At 46.4% G+C, this 20,582-nt stretch overlaps 1 protein-coding gene across 1 annotated transcript; it reads right to left on the reverse strand.

Annotated features, from left to right (window-relative positions):
* Positions 1 to 1,812: 1,812 nt before the first annotated feature.
* Positions 1,813 to 20,209, reverse strand: smad7 (SMAD family member 7). The gene is made up of 4 exons (XM_020643003.3): positions 18,667 to 20,209; positions 17,665 to 17,718; positions 13,885 to 13,956; positions 1,813 to 2,704 (listed from the first exon to the last, which is right to left on the reverse strand). Exons 1-4 carry the CDS (start codon positions 19,130 to 19,132, stop codon positions 2,166 to 2,168), a joined length of 1,131 nt encoding a protein of 376 aa, XP_020498659.1. The 5' UTR covers positions 19,133 to 20,209; the 3' UTR covers positions 1,813 to 2,165.
* Positions 20,210 to 20,582: the final 373 nt, after the last annotated feature.

Genomic DNA, 20,582 nt, shown 5'->3' on the forward strand with positions numbered 1-20,582 from the left:
TTATCTTGTAATTTCTTGTGATGAAAAAGCAAACATTTACTGTCTAATACGACTGAGCTCAGCTTGTAAAATTCTCAAGGTTTTTTTTGTACAAAGAAGCTGCTCTCACTTCAAATATTCACATACATGCAGACCTATGTGGGAGATATCTGTTATAGCTTTAATGTAATTATTGCTGGGCAGAATCAGGGTCACCCTGTCTGAGGGAAGTCATGGGTACAGGACTATTTCTCTTTCTCATGCATACACACACACACACACACACACACACACACACACACACACACACACACACACACACACACACAAAGCTTGTAGCCGCTTTAGTTGTATTAGCAGGGTTAGGGATTATTGTTGTCAAGGCATACAGACAGCAATGAGTTTAAAGTGCTTGCCGTCAAGGAACAGGGTCCCACCATGTGGGCCAACCCCCCTGGTGGGCTACATTCTGATAGTCTCTAATGTAATTTATCATCTTTGTCAATTACGTTTTCTTTCCAGGTTTCTTTTATTGTATTGTATTATAAATTGGGTCTAAATAAACTGAATATAAATACTCTCAGTGTTTATCTTAAATACTGACCGCAGATTTACCAGATTGATAAATGCTCATTATTCTTGGACTCAATTATTTGAATAGGTGCTGGTTAATACTGTATCAATATTAGAAGGTTTAATCTTGCCTTTTTTCAGTAATACTTTGGGAAAGACTCATATAACTATAATCATTATGATTGGTGATGGGACATGGAAATACAGACTGTTATATAAACTATGTTATATAAAAAAAATAGCATGTAAGTTTCACATATTTGCCTCGTTCACGGCCTTTCAAATATGTCATTCTTTCCTCACGTTTGAAACAAAGTTACTTGTTTTTCAAAGCACTGATGAGCAGAGCACAGGATGGGGGTTGGATGGTGTAGAAAGTGGGTCTTGTGAATGTAGGTCTTTGAGACTATGTGTATGTGTGTATGTGTGTATGTATGTGTGTGTGTGTGTGTGTGTGTGTGGGTAAAGCAGGCTTACAGTAGTAATCCTCTTCACAGACACCCATCTGACTAGCAACAGGACCAGACAGAAACACGCTAACACATGCGCACACACACACTCACAGATTTTGTTAGAAGGCAATCTATTATGTTTTGTCTCGATTTTAGAAACACAATAGGTCACAAATAAGACACCGCTCTACAGTACACTGCTTGCACACTATGACAATTTTCTCTCATATCAAAGATATCGAAATGAGTTGGTAGTTTTCCAGTATATTCTCCCATGTGGTCATTTCCTCAGGTGTGGCACCAATTTATTTGTGGGATTGTTTGATATGCTACATTCCTTTGTGTTTTTTTTTTTTTTTTATCAGCCATTAAAAAGAAAGAGGCTCCTCCATGAAGCTGGAGTCTCTTTTGTCTTTATTGGTTCCTGAAATTTGTCATTACTGCTTCCTGGCCGTGATGTCGTGAGTCGGTTAATGACAGAGAGGAAGAGGGACAATCATCCCAAAATAACTCAGGAAAAAAAACAGACAATTTTAAAAGGCGTAATAAGAGCAGGGACGATGAGTTACGCCGCTGTCACAGTCTGACTCATTTAGTCTGAAAGGGAAATGCTTTTACGACGCACGACTTCCAACGTTGAGCCAATGTTGACTTGTAATAAAAAAGAGCAGGTTCTTTATATAAAATCACGCTTCAGATTAGCAGAAAACTGACGTGGACCTATTTAAATGATCACACTTGGATCCTGGGTAAAACAAACATAAGTGAGTGAAACCGCACGATAAAAACATCGACCAGACGGGAAAAAGTTATTTGAATTTTTTTTTTATTTTGGCATTTCTTTGTTTTGCATTTATATTAAGCAAAGTGCATCTTATTTTCTTTTTCTCATCAACACATTGCACAATACATAAATAATGATGCATATAAAACGTCTTCATATTTACAATTAATAATATATTTATATATAACATAAAATACATTTTTCGCTTCTTATTTAATTAAATCTTAGTCATTTATTGAAACAAAGTCCGTCAGAGTTTTTATACTTTCTTCTTCTTTTCAACTTGCTTGAACCTCTGGAACAAAAAAAAAAAAAAAAAAGGAAAGTTGGTTTAGTCCGTTTGAGAAGGGCGAGGGTGAAGAAGAGGAAGGCTGCTGCTATCGGGTGTTGAAGATGACTTCTAACCAGCACGGGCAGCTGCTGATGAACTGTCTTGTGTAGCACTGTCCCCACCCTTTCACAAAGCTTATCTGCACCGTGAAGCCCGTGCGAGGCTGCTGCGTGAACTCGTGGTCGTTCGGCCTCTGCAGGTTCCCGGCTTTGTCATAGTCAAATGCTTTTATCGAGAAACCGGGGAACACCTTGTGCACAAGCAGCGTGCGCGAGTCCGGGTTGTCCAGTGTGGCCGACTTGATGAAGATGGGGTAGCAGCTGCGGTTGTAGACCCACACCCCGTCCGGCTCACGCGTCAGCTGGATGCCGTAGCCGATCTTGGCCCGCACCATCTGCACTAGCTGGGACTTGTTTTCAGAGCAGAGCTGGCCCAGGCAGAAGCCGTTCCCCTGAGGTAGATCATAGAAGATGTCCAGAGAGGACTCCTGGACCGAGTAGAGGCGCCCGACACGTGTCTTCTCCTCCCAGTACGCCACCACGCACCAATGGGCCCGCTCGCCAGACTCCTGCAACGCCAAGGAATCTAAAGAAGGACACAAAGAGAAGGAGACGGTTAGATCTGTGCGAGGGGTGTAAAAGTTAGAACATGGTGACGGTGAAACATTGGACAGGAAAAGTTAAAGAAAAAGATAGGAGAGGAGGAAAAGATGAGTTTGTGATGTGTAGTGGGTGTTTCCATGGGTTGACTTATGATGGCATGGGTCCCTGCTGCCACCCCATAAACTATGATTAGCTATCAGCCTGGTCAGGGGCCGAGACAGTTTTTTTTTTTGTTTTTTTTTGGCATTTCAATGTAGCACATTTTGTTTGGTTGAACATTACTGGAGCTACAAACTGTTTTCTAATTATCAAAGAGGAGTTATTAAAACGAGAATTCCCCTATTTCACAAGACAAAGCTACCATGTCATCCTCAACTTCAACCATAGAGGAAAACCATGTTGGAATTTTTGGACTTCAGACAAGAGAAGCAGCTCAGAGACACTGGCAGGCAAGTGTCCACACGCAGTACAATATTTGTCTAGGCATTAAATGCTTATCTACTGTCTGGCTCGCTGTATTTTTGCAGCGCTGCGGCCAACAATGTAGTGACGTCAACCGCCTGTTAAGATCATCTCTCTCTCTCTCTCTCTCTCTCTGTATCTCTCGCTCTCTCAACTCTACAGGAGGAAATGAGAAACTTCTGAATTCACAGCAACAAGACAAGAGACTTGGACGTAAACACATAAACCGTGCCCTGTCCGAGGTGAAGCACATGACGAGCAAGGGCAGGACGTTAACTCCCAGACGCCGGTGTCTGAATCGTTGACAAGCTCGGCCTCTCCAGTCTAAAGTTTCCCCAGAGCGTAAAAGAAGTGTAGCATTGGCCGAGCTCCAATTTCCAAACCCCTCCTCCTCCCTCTGCCGTCTCCCTTTAGTGTGCCTCCTGCGCCGTCCCGCTCCCTCCTTCATATCTCTATTCCACAGAAATCTGGCTCCCAGCTACACCCAGCGAGAAAAGTGGGAGCCAGTCAGGCGCAAGGGAAATAGAGGGAGACGGAGTGAGGACAGAAAGAGGGGGCGGGAATGGGGAAGAGAAGGAATGCTTTCACATATTTTGACTGCTACTTTTGCAACTTTGCTTCCTCTCCCGACTTCTAAAAGGGCCTCGTGTGTGCTCTTAAAAAGGTCCTCATTTAATTTCTGAAACCCCGATCAACTATCTTTTTTTAACATCCTCTCTTCTGGATGAAAGACACATTCAAGGGTTAAGAAAGCTTCAACAGAGAGTGGGAATATATGTGAGGGGAAAAAAAATTAACAGAGCCCCCTCTCAGAGCCATTTCTGAGTTCCCAGCCTCCACCACCCCCCCCCCCCCCCCTGCCCCCTCCTTCTTCGTTTCATCTGGCGGTAGCTGTGAGTGTAACCGGTAATTTGGAAGGTCCTGTCTGAGACAAACTGCGACGTTAATGCGGCAGGATCTCTGCCGGCCCGAGCGGACTCACCACGGCCTGTCATTAGCCTTCATTAGATGGGGGGGGGGGGGGTTGGGGGGAAGGGGCAGAAAAAGACAACAGTGGGAGAAGAGAGACAGACACAGAGGAGGCGAGGAGGGGAGAGAACAACTGAAAGCATGCCTTCCATAAAACAAGAGGGGCTGTGTGTGCTTTGAAGTTGGTCAGAGCCGAGCCTCGGGGAGTTTATCGTAAATCCGCCCTCATGGGGTGCTGGGGAAACTAAGGACCCAGCTATCTACCTTAGACTAAATGGAGGAAGAAAAAAAGTGTTTATCTTTCAGATAAGAGACAGAAAGTGTCTCAAACTGGCCGAGCCGTTTTCCTCTAAGATCTCCGTTTTACATGTATGTACAGGAACAGCCAGGACGAGTTGGACTTTCTTAAACAGCTGACAGAGGGCCTGCTGGTGGAGCTCACCTGTGGGGCCCTGCGCGTGTGTGTGTGTGTGTGTGTGTGTGTGTGTGTGTGTGTGGGTGGGTGTGTGTGTGTGTGTGCGTGTATGTGTTATTGCTGAGAGAGACAGGGCCTGGCGTCAGAGGTCATTAGAGCGGCTGCCTGTCTGAGCCTGTCATTGCAGCCTGAAAACACCCTGCTATTCAGGACTACACTGACTGCCCTGCTTCCCCTCCCTCATCTCCTCTCCTCTCTTCTCCTCTCCTCTCTTCTCCTCTCCTCTCTTCTCAGAAACTCAGACTGGAAGCCAGTAGGAAGCACAGAGAACAGAAAACCAAGGAAAAGGATAAAAGCAAAAGCTTTGAAGAGAGATAAAAACAACTAAAAGGGTCAGACATTTCTTATGTAGAAGTTTATCATCAGTCACTCCTCGCATGAGACAGTTAACAAAAGACAGCTGGGAACGGCACAATAAATCTGACTTCTAGACTCTTATACGGGTTTAAGAAAACAACAACTTGATCCTACACTTTCCAAAATGCACCTCTTCCATTAAATCCTCCCTGGCTGCTAAATGTCCACTCATCCAAACGCGGTGCCACCAGCTGGTTAAGGGAAACTTTCTGTCATAACTGACAGAAAAGTCCAGTATCCAAAGTCCCGAATATCAAACTTGGGAAAATGACCTGACTCATCAGGAGGCTATTTCAGCTTTTTTGTGGGCTTTGATTAACGTGAAAATAGGTGGAACTTCAGAGTAAGATGGGCCAAAACACTGGTGTAGGGTAACATTAAATGAAGACAACGTTGTGAAATTGAAGTGAGCGACTACCTGAGTTCATTTCCAGAACTGCAGCGTAGTGATTTAGGGCTTCTGGCTCAACAGTGTGACAACAGCTATCCTGAATTCTTCCCATTCCTCAGCCACAGTTAGATAAGAGAGCGACTGGAAGCTAATTTAAGAGAGTGAGCGGGTCCATCCAAACAAAGAGGCAAAGATAAATAAGAGTTATAGATCTACGTCCAGCCAAAAAAAAAACAAAAAAACGAGTTCACAGGTAAGCTACTTTCGGTCTAATAAGAGAGACTCCTCCATATGTGAGGTGCAGTCAATGTTCACACCTTGTCCTCACAGCAGATGAGCCCACACCACATGCGTAATGCGGCTGAACTCAAACGCACACCAATAAAAACACACACTAATCGACGTGGCCCTGTATCAACACACCATGGTCCAAGTGCAAGGCTCATTTAGCTGAACTTTCATTTTGAACACATCGTGTTTGCGTGCGAGCCGTCTGCCGGTCATGCTCCTCATGTTACACTCTGACACTATTTCAGGTGCTTCTCACATAGGTGTGTGTGTGTGTGTGTGTGTCAGACAGTGTCATCAGAGTGTCTGCCCCAAGTCTGTCTGTCCTTGCAGCAGGTTGTTTCCATCCGTTACAGCCCCCCTGAACACTTATAGAGCCGTCTGTACATCTGTCTGTGTGTCTGTCTGCTCTCTGGATGTCTGCCTATCGGAGCATTAGTCCGTCTATCTGTCTGCCACCCCCACCTGCTCGTCTGCTCTCAGGCAATGTGTGTGTGTGTGTGTGTGTGTGTGTGTGTGTGAGTTTGTGTGTCTGTGGCGGCTCCTCGCTGGAGATAAGCGGGCTAGCTGGCAGCCCGAGGCCATCTGTCACTCCGACCTTTTCTATTCTGCTCTGCTGCTGCTGGTCTGTCCCGGTCTGGTTTGTCCCATGGGGGCTGCATGTGAAGCCCAACCTCACACACATAAACAAAACAAAAAAAACAAAACACTTTCCCTCCTTTTGTAACTAATCTGAGGGGTGAAAATGTTAAAGCAAAATCAATGCGGAGACCAGATTCTGTTGTGAAGTAATACATGTGACCGGAGAAGAAAATGAAACCTCAGAAGCGTCTTTTTTTTCAAATGCAGTGAAAATACACGAAGCAGCTGCCGAGAGCTAACGTGAGCCATTAGCGTCAACAAAAACAGCATTAAGGTCCCTTGTTTTCGAGGTATTTAATAGATGATCAGCTTATGGTCTGCGAGGTTGGGGGGCGGGGGGGGGGGGCGACTGTAAATATCTGTAATTAAATAAACCCCCTTTGGATACAAAATATTTAAACCACAGCACGGAAGGGGGGCCAATTCTCCAAGTAGACACACACACACACACACACACATGCGAGCTCCCCTGTGGATTTTAATGGTCCGAGGCCTTAAAGAGTGGACGCCACGCTAGCTGAGACAATTGGACCCGGTCTGAAAGGGTGGGGGGTGGGGGGGGGGGGGGGGACGAGTGAGAAGAGGGGAGGGGAGGGGCGACGACAGACTGGGTGCTTCTCACAAACGCAGTCTGGAAAGGTTAATCATTACCTCTGTCTGACTCCACACACAAACACAAGCACACACCAGGTCGCCTGTGTACTTGCAAGAGAGCTCCACGCTTAAACCCTCTAACACACACACACACACACACACACACACACACACACACACACACACACACACACACACACACACAGTTTTCAACCTTCACTCATGGACACAAGACTATCAACATCGGTAAATAGTGAGGAGGCTCCTGAGAACGGTCTCGTATTGATCCCATGTGCTCTAACTGTGTGTGTGTGTGTGTGTGTGTGTGTGTGTGCCTCAGACGTGTAATGACCCTGTCGTCATCAGGCACACACACAGCGACTGAGGAGAGGAATGGGGAAGGCATGAAGGAAATAGCTAGAGGGGGAAGGAAGGACTCTTCATGGTGCCTTATTTTCTAAGTCAACACCCTCTCTCGAGCCGGGGAAAGTCTATTCCAAAAGTCAAGGGTCACCCCAGAGGCATTCCTTTTGTTCCTGCTGCCGTGCCGTATATGTTCAGTCCTGTGTGTGTGTGTGTGTGTGTGTGTGTGTTTCTGTGTGTAATGTAACCCTGAGCATTTCTCTTTCTGCTATGTATGTGTGTGTTCACGGGAAATATCTGGTGTCATTGATTTTTCAAGTTAATGCAAGTTAGAGTCCTCAACAGCCGACTTGTTGCCTGTTGTGTTTATTCGCGGTAAAAAGAGAAAGTCAATGACAGGCGACTACTTCAGAGAGAGAGAGAGAGAGAGAGAGAGAGAGAGAGAGAGAGAGTAAGAGAGAGAGAGAGCGCAGTGAAGGCAGAGGAGCATCTCTTCTTACATGAATACAAACACAGCCTCTTTATTAAGTCTGTTTTCTTTTTCACTGATTCAAGGTAAATGACTCGGTCTGCTTTTGAGGATTATTGTGATCAGTTAACACAATAATCAGTTAACCAAATGACATTTCATCTGGCTAAAATTCAATTTTTTTTATCAGCGTGACTGCCCGGATTACATGTGAGAGGATGCCACCGACTTAGCATTGCATTTCTGTAACACTTAGTATCACAATCCATGCACAAACACACTGATGTTGTTCTTAATATTCCATCCTACAGAACCATTTGAAATTCAGTTTTTTTTTTTTATGCTAGAATGCAGCCTTGTGTAAAAGCATTGCAGTTTCCCTTTCGAGATGGGTTGTTAACAAGCAGTTCTGTGTGTCCAATAAGCTTTAACACGTTTTAAAATGTGCAGCAAGTTGAGCTGATATGTTTTTTTCTAAAGTTCCTACTTTGCAGAGCGACAATCTAAAAAAAAAAAAAAATGCAATGCAATTGTCGCTGCAGGGTTTAGTAGCCGAGTAGCATAGCAGAGGAAGTGCCTCTTTAGGGCGGCAGGTTATGTAAGTAGATGTAAAGCCGCCCTCCTCCCCCCCCCCCCCCTCCTCCACCCCCACTTCAGGAAACCTAAATAAGCCCTGATGGCAGGAAAACCGCACAGGGGAGTGGCACAGTTTCACTATCTACAGATCTGACTCCTCGCAGCAACACAGATAGAGAGAACGAGCTGCAGACACGCCATCGCTAACATGAACCATCCGGCCTCATCCGGGAGGAGATAAGGAGAAGAAATGTTTTTGCCAATGCCTTCATATTATGCTATAATCTCTGAGTGGATATTCTTCTGCTGTAATTACATTAAGCATGTTTCTTGATGTGGCTCAGGCGGAGCATTTTTCTGAATTTGAGATAAAAGCTGAAACTTCTCAAACGTAATCAGGCGTCATCTTCCATTCTTTTCGATATATATTTTACAAAACGACATCACTGCAGAACATTTAATCCTCCTCTTACACCTCCTTCTCCTCCCGCTGAGTTATTATTCCAACACTTCATCATGCTGACCCTCACACACATGATCCTGCGCAGCCCACATTTCCCAGGGTGACAGGACAAATAAACACGAGCTAGCTGGAAACCGGGTGCCAGGCTGGCTGAGTGATGTCATCAGCTCACTTCTGCAAAACACACAAGTCAGAGGATCACTCTCAGGATCCCTATCTCTGACACACACGGTGCCGAGGCACAGATGGACTGACAAGAAGAACAATCGCTCACATTGTTGTGTCTCCGAAAACACCGTGGGAACTCAATAATACACGACGCCGCAAACGGAGAGAGGCAGACAACCCGCGCAGCCAGTTGGGCACTTCCTGCACTTCAGTGTGCTGTTGCCCTGTTATTAATAATTATGAACCTTTGTGAGTGTGAGTGTGTGTGTGTGTAAATCTGTGATTGAGACGTGGCTATACTGACAGGCCTGAGTCTGTCGCTGAGATGAAAAAGACACACACACACACACACACACACACACACACACAGTCCCTCCAGTCTGTGCGCACAAAAGACAAACTGACTACATGAATGAGCAGGCGGGAGGGTGGAGACAGCAAGACTATGTGTCTCACTCACACACACACACACACACACACACACACACACACACACACACACACACACACCGATACACACAGGTTTACAGGAATGTGTCTCCACTCCATTTTCGTCGTTATCCTGCTAAAGGGGGGTGTTTCTCCCTCCCTTCCTCTCTCTCTCTCTCTCTCTCTCTCTCTCTCTCCTCAGACACACACACACACACACACACACACACACACACACACACACACACACACACACACACACAGTCCCTCTCTCACACTCTCATGTCTTGTACATTGAGGTAATGTCAAAATCCACTTCCACAGAGTGACTGCAAACCCAAACAATGTTCATTTTGTTCTGGGCTCACCTCCAAGCTCGGGCCGGCAGCCAAATCTGCCATATCCCACCTTTCAGTCAAGTGGCTATGCTAAGCTAGGCTAATGTTTCAACAGTTGTGGCGCTGCTCTGAGAAGGAAAGCTCGTACAAAAGATGAAGAAAAAAAAAAAAAACAACAAGCCAGGCACACTTCTCTCTTCTACCCCCTCTTTCCGTCCTCCACTGTCTCCGCATGCTGTTTTTTCGATTTGTGCAGCATAATGACACAGGGTGGGGAACAGAGGACGGCCAAAACCAAAATTAAGTCTCTTGCCAAGACGCGGCTTGGCTGCCGCGCAAGGAGAGGAAGTGGGGAGTAATGAGAGATCCTGGCCCGGCACGGAGCGGCTCAGCTCTACTCAACTCACTGGCTGAACACGCAGCCTCCAAATTACAGAGAACAGAGCAAGAGCTGCCGGCCATCTCTCCCTCCACCCAAAGCCGCCATCTTCTCTCCCTCTTTATTCCTTCGTCTTGGTGCTTAAGCAAAACAATCAACCAAGTAGAGCGAATGGCTACGTATATACTTCTATGTTCAGTTTCTTTTCCTTCATTTTACTCTCTGCTTCATTCTGGTTGGTGCACCTCAGTGTTTGTTTTCCATCCAGAAGAGGCCTCGGCTGCCTCCCTGTCCGCTCGCCTTTTCCTCAAAGACATGAGGTCATATCCTGCGCAGCCCTTTCCTTTGCCTGCTAACCCAAACAAGGCAGGAATGCAACACTGAGGGTGCTCTGTCTCTGACTTAAACCCCTGATTGCTTTGAGTGAACTCTAAAAAAAAAAAAAAAAATTAGAAGATGGTGTGTTAAGGTTGGTGATAAGTCATTTAAACTTCATTTCCTGAATGACAAACACGTGAAAAACAACATCCAGGGCCTGTTCTCTCACTTGGTTTGCTCCAGAATTGGGTCGTCCCTTTGGGAGCGTCCACATGACAGCAGAACTAGTTTGATTTAATGAGCCAAGGTGCCAAGACTAAATTTAATCCCTGTCAGAGCCCCTGATGAAGGTTACACCTCCAGCCGATTCACCCGGATGACTAATTGACTGGCTGAAACGCTGGCCGACTGTCTGTCGAGCGAGGTGACTGGCTGGTGGTGTAAGAATACAGCTCAGCCTAAATTTAACCTGCAGTGGGAGGAAGCGCCTGTGTGACAGTCGGCCGTGCGCCAGGGCTCGCACCAGGTCATTCTATCTGCCTGCCTTGTGTGTACGTGTTGGTGTGTGTGTGTGTGAAAATGCACGCGCATGTGTGTGTGCGTGCGTGCGTGTACGTGTCACCGCAGCCGGACTGGATCCTCTTACACACAGGCACTCCGGGTCAGTCCCCGATGGCACCAGCAGGCACGCCACCGACAAACACACACACACACATACTGTACACTGATGCTACACATCCAACAAGAGCTGGGCACAAGCAGGCGTCTGTAGGTTCACTTTTAAACTAGAGTCCATGGCTGGACGTGGCTATTCTACTGGTAAAACTGGAGACCGACAAATGTGTCCATTTTCAAAACACGACCAACAAAGTACAGAAATCTAGCCAAGAATGTCTTCTCACCTTCCTTATCCTGTTTAAGCACCAGACTCTTCTCAACATGTTGTCAGTTTTAGACACATAGAAAATGTGATTTCTTTGGGACTCACAAATCTTTCTTAATTTGACCAATTCAGTCAAAATTGTATTTCGGTATCTGTGTATCTCTGGTATTATGGTAGCACATTGTGCCAAACCATATTGGATATTCTGCTAATTTAAGACAAATTGATCGCGCAAGAACACTCAAATCTTTTGTCAGGCAAAAAAAAAACGGGTGTCATTTCAGTTGCTACATTTGTTTTTTTTTTAGTATCCCTAAAAAAGCTCAGGTATTATAGCAACATTTTAAATCATACCCCACCTTTGTTGCCGCACATCCACAATTATTTCTGCAGCCTAACTACTGTCTTGTCAAGCTGAAAGAGGTATTTTATTTAAGAGAAAGCTTAAACCTCTTGACCCCTATTGGCTTGGCCACATGGGTCCCGAGGGGGGCCACATGAGCTGCTCGTATAGAATCCAGTCCCTAACAAGTTTAAATATTACTTAACACTCCATGGATTCATAACCAACAATCCAGCGTACTCTTAACCCTGACCCGATCTCCCGTTTCCAAATCTCCCCTCCTAATCTCCCTCCTCTTCGGTTCCTGAGAGAACCTTAAACCCCCGAGCTAAGCCCTCACCCCAGCTCAAACTAAGATCAGCACCCCGACACCCAGCTCCAGGCCTCCAGCCATTGACGACTCCTCCTCCATCCTCCTCCCCTATCCTCTTCTCCTCTTCCCTCCTCCTCTGTGCTCTGTTCCAAGCTGATGACGTGAGCCAGCGAGAGGAGCTTTGGAGCTTGTAGCCTGGCAGGCAGCCTAGTTTGCATTTGCGCTTGTCGCTGTCGCAGCTCCATTAACTCCTTCCAGCCTGGAAAGTCTTGGATTTTTCCAAGAATATTATCTCTGGCCCCTCATCAGTTTTGTTTAGGACAGGATTTTAAAAGAAGAATCAAGCTTTTCTGTGGGCCATGCTTTGGTACAACTCCTTAGCTGGCCTGCTTTACCGAAATAGCACACTTCACCAGCACGACTGTTCGACCAAAACGCAATAAAGTAACAACACAACTCTTGCTGACTTCAAGTCTTCACTGCCCTCCTCTCCCTTCCTTCTTCCTCTCTGTAAATAAGTCTGGAGAAGAACATAAAAAGGGCAGAGTGAGTGAATTAGAAGGTCAGCAGCGGGCCTCTGGGAGAGCCATGTTTCTTTTGTCAGGGCCCCAGAGGGAGGGAGCGAGGGAAGGAAGGAGGGAAGGAGCATAAGGAGGAAGAGGAGTGGAGTTTTTTTTTTTTTTTTTTTTTTAAATGTGGCTTGCCAGGGGAAATCTTGAGGGCAGAGCTGCTTTGGCCATCCCGCCTTTCTACCTCTGCCGCTTTTCTCTGAGGAGGCCCATTCAGTGGAGCCGCTGCTGCCATGTCATCCTCGCCAGGAAGGAAAACAGGGGAGCAAGAGGAGGAGGGGGAGCTAAGGGAGGGATCATAAGGGCGCCTGTTAAGACTCCAGATCTTGGGTTTCACACTTTGAACTGGGTCTAAAATGTGTCTTTAATGTGTGTGTGAGGAGACCAGAGGTTGATTTTTAGTTCCTCTTTGCTTGTAAGCAAGGCTACAATCTCTACCCCCATCTAAGGACACACACACACACACACACACACACATACACACACACACACGCGCACACACACACACACATTCTAGCAGGCAAGAAAGCAGGCAACTCCCCCAACCCCCCTACCACCAAACAAAGGAGGAGGGGGGAGAAACGGGCAGCCAACACCAACTGACATAAAACAGGCTTTAAAGGCCTGGTAATGAGAACCATCTGAGGTAGAGGAAAGCAGAGAGCAACACAGAGCTGACTCTCTCTCTCTCTCTCTCTCTCTCTCTCTCTCTCTCTCCCTCTCTGGTGAACTCCATCTTTCCCTGTAGCCTGCGGACAGGGTAACACAGCCAAAGGGGATTATGGGGCAGAAAAGCTGAGGAAGCCTGAAACACATCCTGCATGAGAGACGGAAGAAAAGAAAAAAAAAAACGCCAGTGTCTCGCCCAGAGGACGGTCCACGCTCACACACAAACATCTCCTGTGCGCACAAACACGACCAAACAAACACTCACATGTCAGCTGAATTCTCTCCTTGCTGTGTGTGTGTTTTTTTTTTTGTTTTTTTTTTATGTTTTCCTCCCACAACACCGCACGCACAGAGCATATTCTTCTCCAAACAACGACTCGGCGTGTTTGTCTTCCATTACAACACAACACGAAGGGAGAGGGATGAGAGGAAGAGGAGAAGAGAGGAGCGTTGTTCATGGAGCCAGGAGGGAGGGAATTTATGTGGATGTGGGAGAAACACACCACCCTCCTTCACTGTTTTTTTTTTTTTTATTACGGAGGGGAAGCAGGGGCCCCCCACAATCACTGCCTCATCATCGCAAGTATGGAGTGTGTGTTGGGAGGAATGCACAGGAGGAGGAAAAGAAAACAGATGAGGAAGATAAAATGACTGGGAGAAGAAGAAAAAGAGAAGAAAATGAGATGTATTGGTCGGAATATTTACCTGAAAGCCCCACAGGGGCTGAGTATGTCGTTCCCCCAGTTTCACTGGATGATGGTCCAGAGTCTGGAGAATCTAATGGAGACAGAAAGAGACTTTGAATTAGCACCATGTGTGTGTTCCTGTGTGTTTTTTCTGTGTGTGTGTGTGTGTGTGTGTGTGTGTGTGTGTGTGTGAGGGGAGAAGGCAAAGCAGCAGCTGTGAGACCGTCAATCACCCGGGTGAAATCAATGCCTAATGAAGACGCTGACGACGAAGCTCACACTCTCACACACACACAGCCGAGACTCACAGAGGAGAGTTCCTTACACCCCTGATAATCCCCCATAATCCACTGCTTCAGTAGGAACGTTAGCCCCTGCATCTCTGCATAGACGAGCTGCTGATCTGGAAAGAGCTCGGTTCTTCCTGCTAATGACTGAGACCGAGACTTCTGATCCCAGCTCTATTTTTTTTTTTTTTTTTCGGTCTCTGTAACGGTTCATGTTTCTTCCCTTATCTTTAAGGACAAAGAACAAAAGCTGTCAAATATTGAAATTCCCAAGCTAAATGAGATTCGAATGAGCAGCACAGGTGTTCCTACCACCAAATAAGCTGTTTTTGTGTTGTACTTTGCTTTTAAAAGGCCTTGAAAGCTCGTCAACAATTTGCTTAACGCTTGCACTAGCAAGAGAGAAAAAGGGGTTTCGCTCTCCCTCTCTTTGCATTTCAATGCTTAACTCCTACTAAGACCTGTAATGTAGACTAGTTTCAACATGACACCTGAATGGGGCTTTAACAAAACGGCTGTGTGAGCTGCACACCGCTGGGACTAAAAGGGCTAGTTCTGCTGCAGAGCTGCCGCTGCTGCTGGTAGCTCGGTATTCACTAATGATACATTCCTTTTGCTGCACGTCAACGCTGCGCTACACCTCCTAAGCACTGAACCAGAGTGTGGTGGTGGCCGTATGACTTATGTCAGTAAAATGCATGGTTACAATGTAAAAACTGCACATCAATGCTGCAATGAAGAACGATGCGGAGGTGAGTAAGGAGGCACTTTAGCCACATATGTTCACCCAGTCGACTTATGTTTGACCAAAAAGACCTGCTGTAGTCTATAAAGAAAAAGCAGTTTCCTCCATGGTGTACTAGATTTGTCAATCAATATGTATAGAGACCCAACTTCCATCCAACACCAGCAGGCACTTGGCAACAGTGACCAGAAGTATCTTTCTTATAGCAGGCAGAAACCTCGAGCAGAACCAGACTTACTGGCTGACCGTTTGCTTACAATAAAGGGTTAAAAAAAAAAAAAGGATGAAAAATATGAACAGCAACCAGAGTAGATGCCCTGCCTGCCCCCCCCCTGCCTGCCCCCCCCCCCCCCCCCCGCCCCTGGTTTCGGACGCTGCCCGTGCTGCTGCGGTCACATTAATGACTTGCACGGGCAGAGCCCCGGCCATCCCTTGCTTTCATTGGCTGCCAGCAGCCTCTGCCCTGGTCTCCCCGGGCAACAGTTCACAGCTGACCACAGGCCTGAGGGGGCATCAGAGAGAAGAGAGCTGAACACTGTGTGATTTATATTCCCCAGAGCTGAAACAAGGTAGCATTTGACATGTCGGCCTGCTTTCATATTGACCACCGCCGCCACTGCTGCTGCTGCTGGGCACCCTGACACCCACTTCCTGCTCACTGGAATCATAAAACCATCCTCATTAAATTCATCGCTCTTCCGCTTCATGCAGATTTTCTTTTACATTCGATTGCTCCGTAGAAGTTAACGATGCAGATCGTCTGAATTTCATCATGATTTAACACAGTCTAGTAAAATCCAAATACAGAGACTATAGGAGAGGAAATTGTAATAGCCTCTAGTAATGACAAGGAGGTCATGATTGACAGCTCCCAGAGGCCCCTGGGAAAACCCCCCTGTCTTGCTGCATGATAAGCTCATCTGTCCTGTGTGTGTGTGTGTGTGTGTGTGTGTGTGTGTGTGTGTGTGTGTGTGTGTGTGTGTGTGTGTGTGTGTGTCCTCCATCCTGTTCCATTGTCCTGGTAATATATGTTGTCTTTTACCGCTTCACCAATACAAGCACACATTCACCTTCCATTCACCAAAACTGCAGCTATAGATCGACTGAATGTGTTCAGACATTGAAACATGACAGGTGAACTAGAGACAGCTACACCTCTGTGTTTAAAATGACTTTAAAGGACATGTTCAAATGTTTTCTGCTTTTGAATGTTCACATTTTGAAGGCCAATGTGTCCCTTGCCTTGCTCTAGTCTGATTTGTGACATTTTATTCCTCGCAAAGTCAAACCAACGCTAAGCTGTTTCTCTGTGAGTTGTTAAATCATTTCTTTTGTCTGCATCCCGCTTGCTTTTTTCTATTTACCTTCATTTCCACACACAAAGACACTCCTGACTGCAGCAGGGTGAGGTTAAGCATGGTTTCATTTTTTTTAGCCCTTCAGATAACTCCTGCTCATATATTGAAGGCTTTTTAGGTAGTTCATAAATACAGAAAGAAAGGGGGGGGGGGGGGGGGCACAGCTGCAGCCGCAATGACTTCCTATTGTTTCCACTCACTGAAAGCCACTTTCTCCTTCTCCTAACTGGTCGTCTGACCGGTCATTGTTTAACCCTGAGCTTTTCCTGCACTGACAGACTGCAAGAGAGAGGTAGAAAGGAGGAAAAAGACTGACGGGGAAATTGAAACTAAAGCCTGAGCATTACCACACACACGCACACACACACACACACACACACAGAGCACACCACATATGCATTTATATCTCTGTCACCTTCTCTGTGACACGGTGCTCCCTGCTCTCACACTATTCTGGTTATAGCTTGAAATTTAACACACTTTGAATCCGACTAAATAAGCGATGACATAACCTGATGATGTTTCCGGTAGCTACCGGGGAGAACGATTACAACCGCAAAAAAAAAACTACTGAGCAACAGCAAAGCTTGTTAATAAAACCTTAAAGACACGAAAGCTTTCTCCCCTGGTCCCCAAAACAAACACAGCCAAGCAGAGATGTGGGACAGTGACACCTCCCCCCCCCCGCCTACACACACACACACACACACACACACACACACACACACACACACACACACACACACACACACACACACACACACACACACACACACACACACACACACACACACACACACACACACACACACACACACACACACACAACCTTAATCTGTTGATTAATTCACATGATAATGGCCGGCTGGCTCCAGAGACGCCGCTGTCTGCCTTGCGATTCACAATAGATAGATGGACACACAAACAAAAACACCCATAATACAACTCCTCCCCCCCCCTCCCACACACACACACACACACACACACACACACACACAACCTCTGCCCATGGTGAAATGCCAGTCAGTCTATAGCTGGTATCTCAACTTTGTGCTGCTTTGCCCTGGCTTCCAGCCACGCTAGAACTGGCCAGCCAGCCAGCCAGCCAGCCAGCCAGCCAGGCGTGCCACTCCACCGCTATCATAAATCACAACATAACATGAAGCCGTTTCCTACACACACACACACACACACACACACACACACACACACACACACACACACACACACACACACACAAAATGCACCGCAGAGGGAGTGTGTAAGACTATATGCATGTGTAATGTAAGACAGATAGACAAACACATAAACATTCATGAATACAAGATGGCCTTTGAGATGTGCATGTTTTTTGCAGAACAAATGCAAAAACACACACGTGTGAATTTATGGTTTTATATTGAGCTTACCTGGTGGTTTAAGATAGTCCATGGGATAGCGGGAATATGGAGGAGGAGGGGACTCTGCATGGAAAGGGGGGGGGAGAGAAAAAGGCAGAGTATGAGGAATAAAAACAAGGAAGAGATCTACACTTTATGATAAGAGTTGTCATTCTTCAGGAAAAAGGGGTTTTGTGTCTGTCAGCTCAGCCTGGAGAAGCAAAGAGGCCGGGCGGCTATTGCCTTTCATTGGCAGGCAGATAAACAGGGGGCCGCCTGGCGCCAGGAGAGCCACTATCAGCGTCTAGGACAAACTGAGATACGGGCCTCTTTTGGCCCGGGACGCCAAGCTAGCACACACACACACACACATACACATACACACAAATACACACACACACATACATGCACTGGAAACTTCACCGTGGAAAAACTGTAAAGCCCGGGATGAGTCGCTTTGCACTTTGGAAATGCCAATTGTGAAATGTTGAAATAGCAAACGGGCTGTTTATTCACATCATGAAGTTGAAAATACCCTCATAAAAGTTAGAATATACAGTTCAAGGGCGCTATGGATCGTCTCAAGGGTCAAAACGACGTTTAAAGTCGACATTCAGTCTAATTAAGGCATCTTAATAGCATGGGGATCTTTTAGGAGCACAGCAATAATCGTTTAATAAAACGTGCTATCTTTTTTTCTTTTTTTTTAAAAAACTCCAACATCAAATGTGGGCTAATGAAACTACACTGTAGGAATTGATAAAGATGACTATTTGGCACGCTTTTCACATCGGTCAAGTTTGACCTTCTGGAAACTAAACAACAACCCTGCCAAGAAGAGGTGATGTCATTTGAATTAGGCTAATTATTCCTTTAAGAGTCTGGTAATTCTGTGACACAATGACACGGGCTCTGATTACAAAAGAGGAAAGAAATGAGGCCCGACCACCAGAGAATTATCAAAGCAATTGCGAGATTCTTTTCTCTCGTTGTTTGGATGATGAGAAATGTGGGGGGAATAATCCAGCTCACCGAGTTCACACAGTCTGCTCATGTGGTGCGGGTTGCAGCAGACGAGCTCTGGGTTAACTTTCCCGTAGGATTCACAGCAAGACAGCCTCTTGAGCTCCGAGGAATGCCTGAGGTCCGGCCACCTGAACACTTTGTAGAGCAGCATGGGGAGAGAGTAAGACTGTTGACCCACTTTGGCGTCCACTTTGCTGGGCAGGAGCAAGCAGGGGCTCCGGGCTCCCCCCTTTGACTCCACCGCCTGCAAAAGCAGCTCTAATTGTTTCTCTTTGATCTTCTTCAGTATCGAGTGGGTCAACGCCTTTAATTCAGCTTCCGACCCTGCGTTGGACTTGGCCACCTTTGTCGTTTTGCCCATGCAGCAGCCCCCGGAGCCATGCGTCCCTCTATCCGCCTCCCCGTCGCCCTCCACGGGCGCACGGCTCCTCCAGAGTCGCCGGACGAGCCCCGATCGTTTGGTCCTAAACATGCGGGACGAAAAGAGGTTTCCCCGGCTAAAAAACGAGCATGGTGTCCGCAAATCATGAAGATTCCGGGAGCCGAGTCCAGGCAGTGACAAGCAGCCTGAGAAAAGACGGTGGAAAAACTGGGAGCTGGAAAAGCAGAGGAAATCTGTAGCATACGCCAGTCTCTGTCGCCTTCTCCTGCAGATTGGAGCACCGCAACAAACAAAAAAAAAATGTCGTGGTTCACGGGGCAGTCAGCTTTTCCTCTGGGGAAAAACAACCATCGCCCCAAGATGTTTGAAACTAACCCTAAATATTGAATGGAGCAGCTTTTCTCCGTCTATAGCGACAGGAGAAATGTGCTACAACAGAGCCGCATGTAGCCTGGATGGGGCACAATCACTCACTGGGTGATGTGTGAATTGAGCCCTTTAACAACACGATTTGTATCAAATAAAAGCTGTTACAACATTATAACACGTATGCGTGTTAGTTGCAGTTGGTATCAGACAAACTGGGGCCTAATTACGCACAAACGCTATCACAATTATCCCATGAAAACCGAACGCTCGCCGCTGTGTCTTCAAGAGCATTAATCCACAAAATCCTTGATCCGACTGCACAGAGAAGGGCTCTCCAGCAGGCTCGCTGAGGCTTTCTTTCTTTTCTTTTTTTTTTTTTTTATCCGTTATCGTCTTAATATGCCACTCGTCTGAAGATGATGTGGTCTGCTCGCGAGAAAGAGTCTCGTCCAAAGAGCTGGGGAGAAAATCCAGAGCTGGATCTCTCGAGTTTGAAAGCACTGGAGAGAAAAAAAAAAAAAAAAAGCGAGCGAGAGAGAGAGCGAGAGACCCCTCGGGTTGTACGTCCACGCACCGAGCCTCGTAACCTATTTTAGCAGGCGAATCCCTCAAAATAAAATAATCCAAGCTCGTATCTCACAGCAAGTTTCCGTGTCTGAGTGAGCCGTGTGTGTGTGTGTGGAAAGAAAGCGAGCCGGCGAGTGATCTCGAGGGGGGTAAAAGGCTCTCTGTCTGTAAATGAGGCGGATGGTTTGGGTGCCCTTGCTCCGTCTCCAGTCTCCAGTGCGCATTGACGCGCCCGGTCACGTGGGTGTCTAGACACCCTGTCGCTTAAAAAGAAATGTGATTGTGCTGCGCAAACAACAGATCAAGCAGGGCCCACAGCGCGCACGCACGCACGCACACACACACACACGTAGGCACGCACTTACACACACACACAAACACGCACATTTAAAGTATTATAGTAGGCTATGAGACGAGAACGTTTCACAGAATAAGTTGACAGTTTATCATTGAAAATACACGGACGAAGTTGGGACAATTCAACCAAAGATAAAAAAAAAAAACAACTCTCAAAACAATTTAGTTTATTTTTTATTTTTTTCGAATTCAAGAAGATATTTCTAGTTTAGAGCCTCTGTTTCCACTGAGTTTTTCTTTTACATGC

This window comes from Labrus bergylta, chromosome 17 (genome assembly GCF_963930695.1).
Source record: "Labrus bergylta chromosome 17, fLabBer1.1, whole genome shotgun sequence".
NCBI classification, from domain to species: Eukaryota; Metazoa; Chordata; class Actinopteri; order Labriformes; family Labridae; genus Labrus; species Labrus bergylta.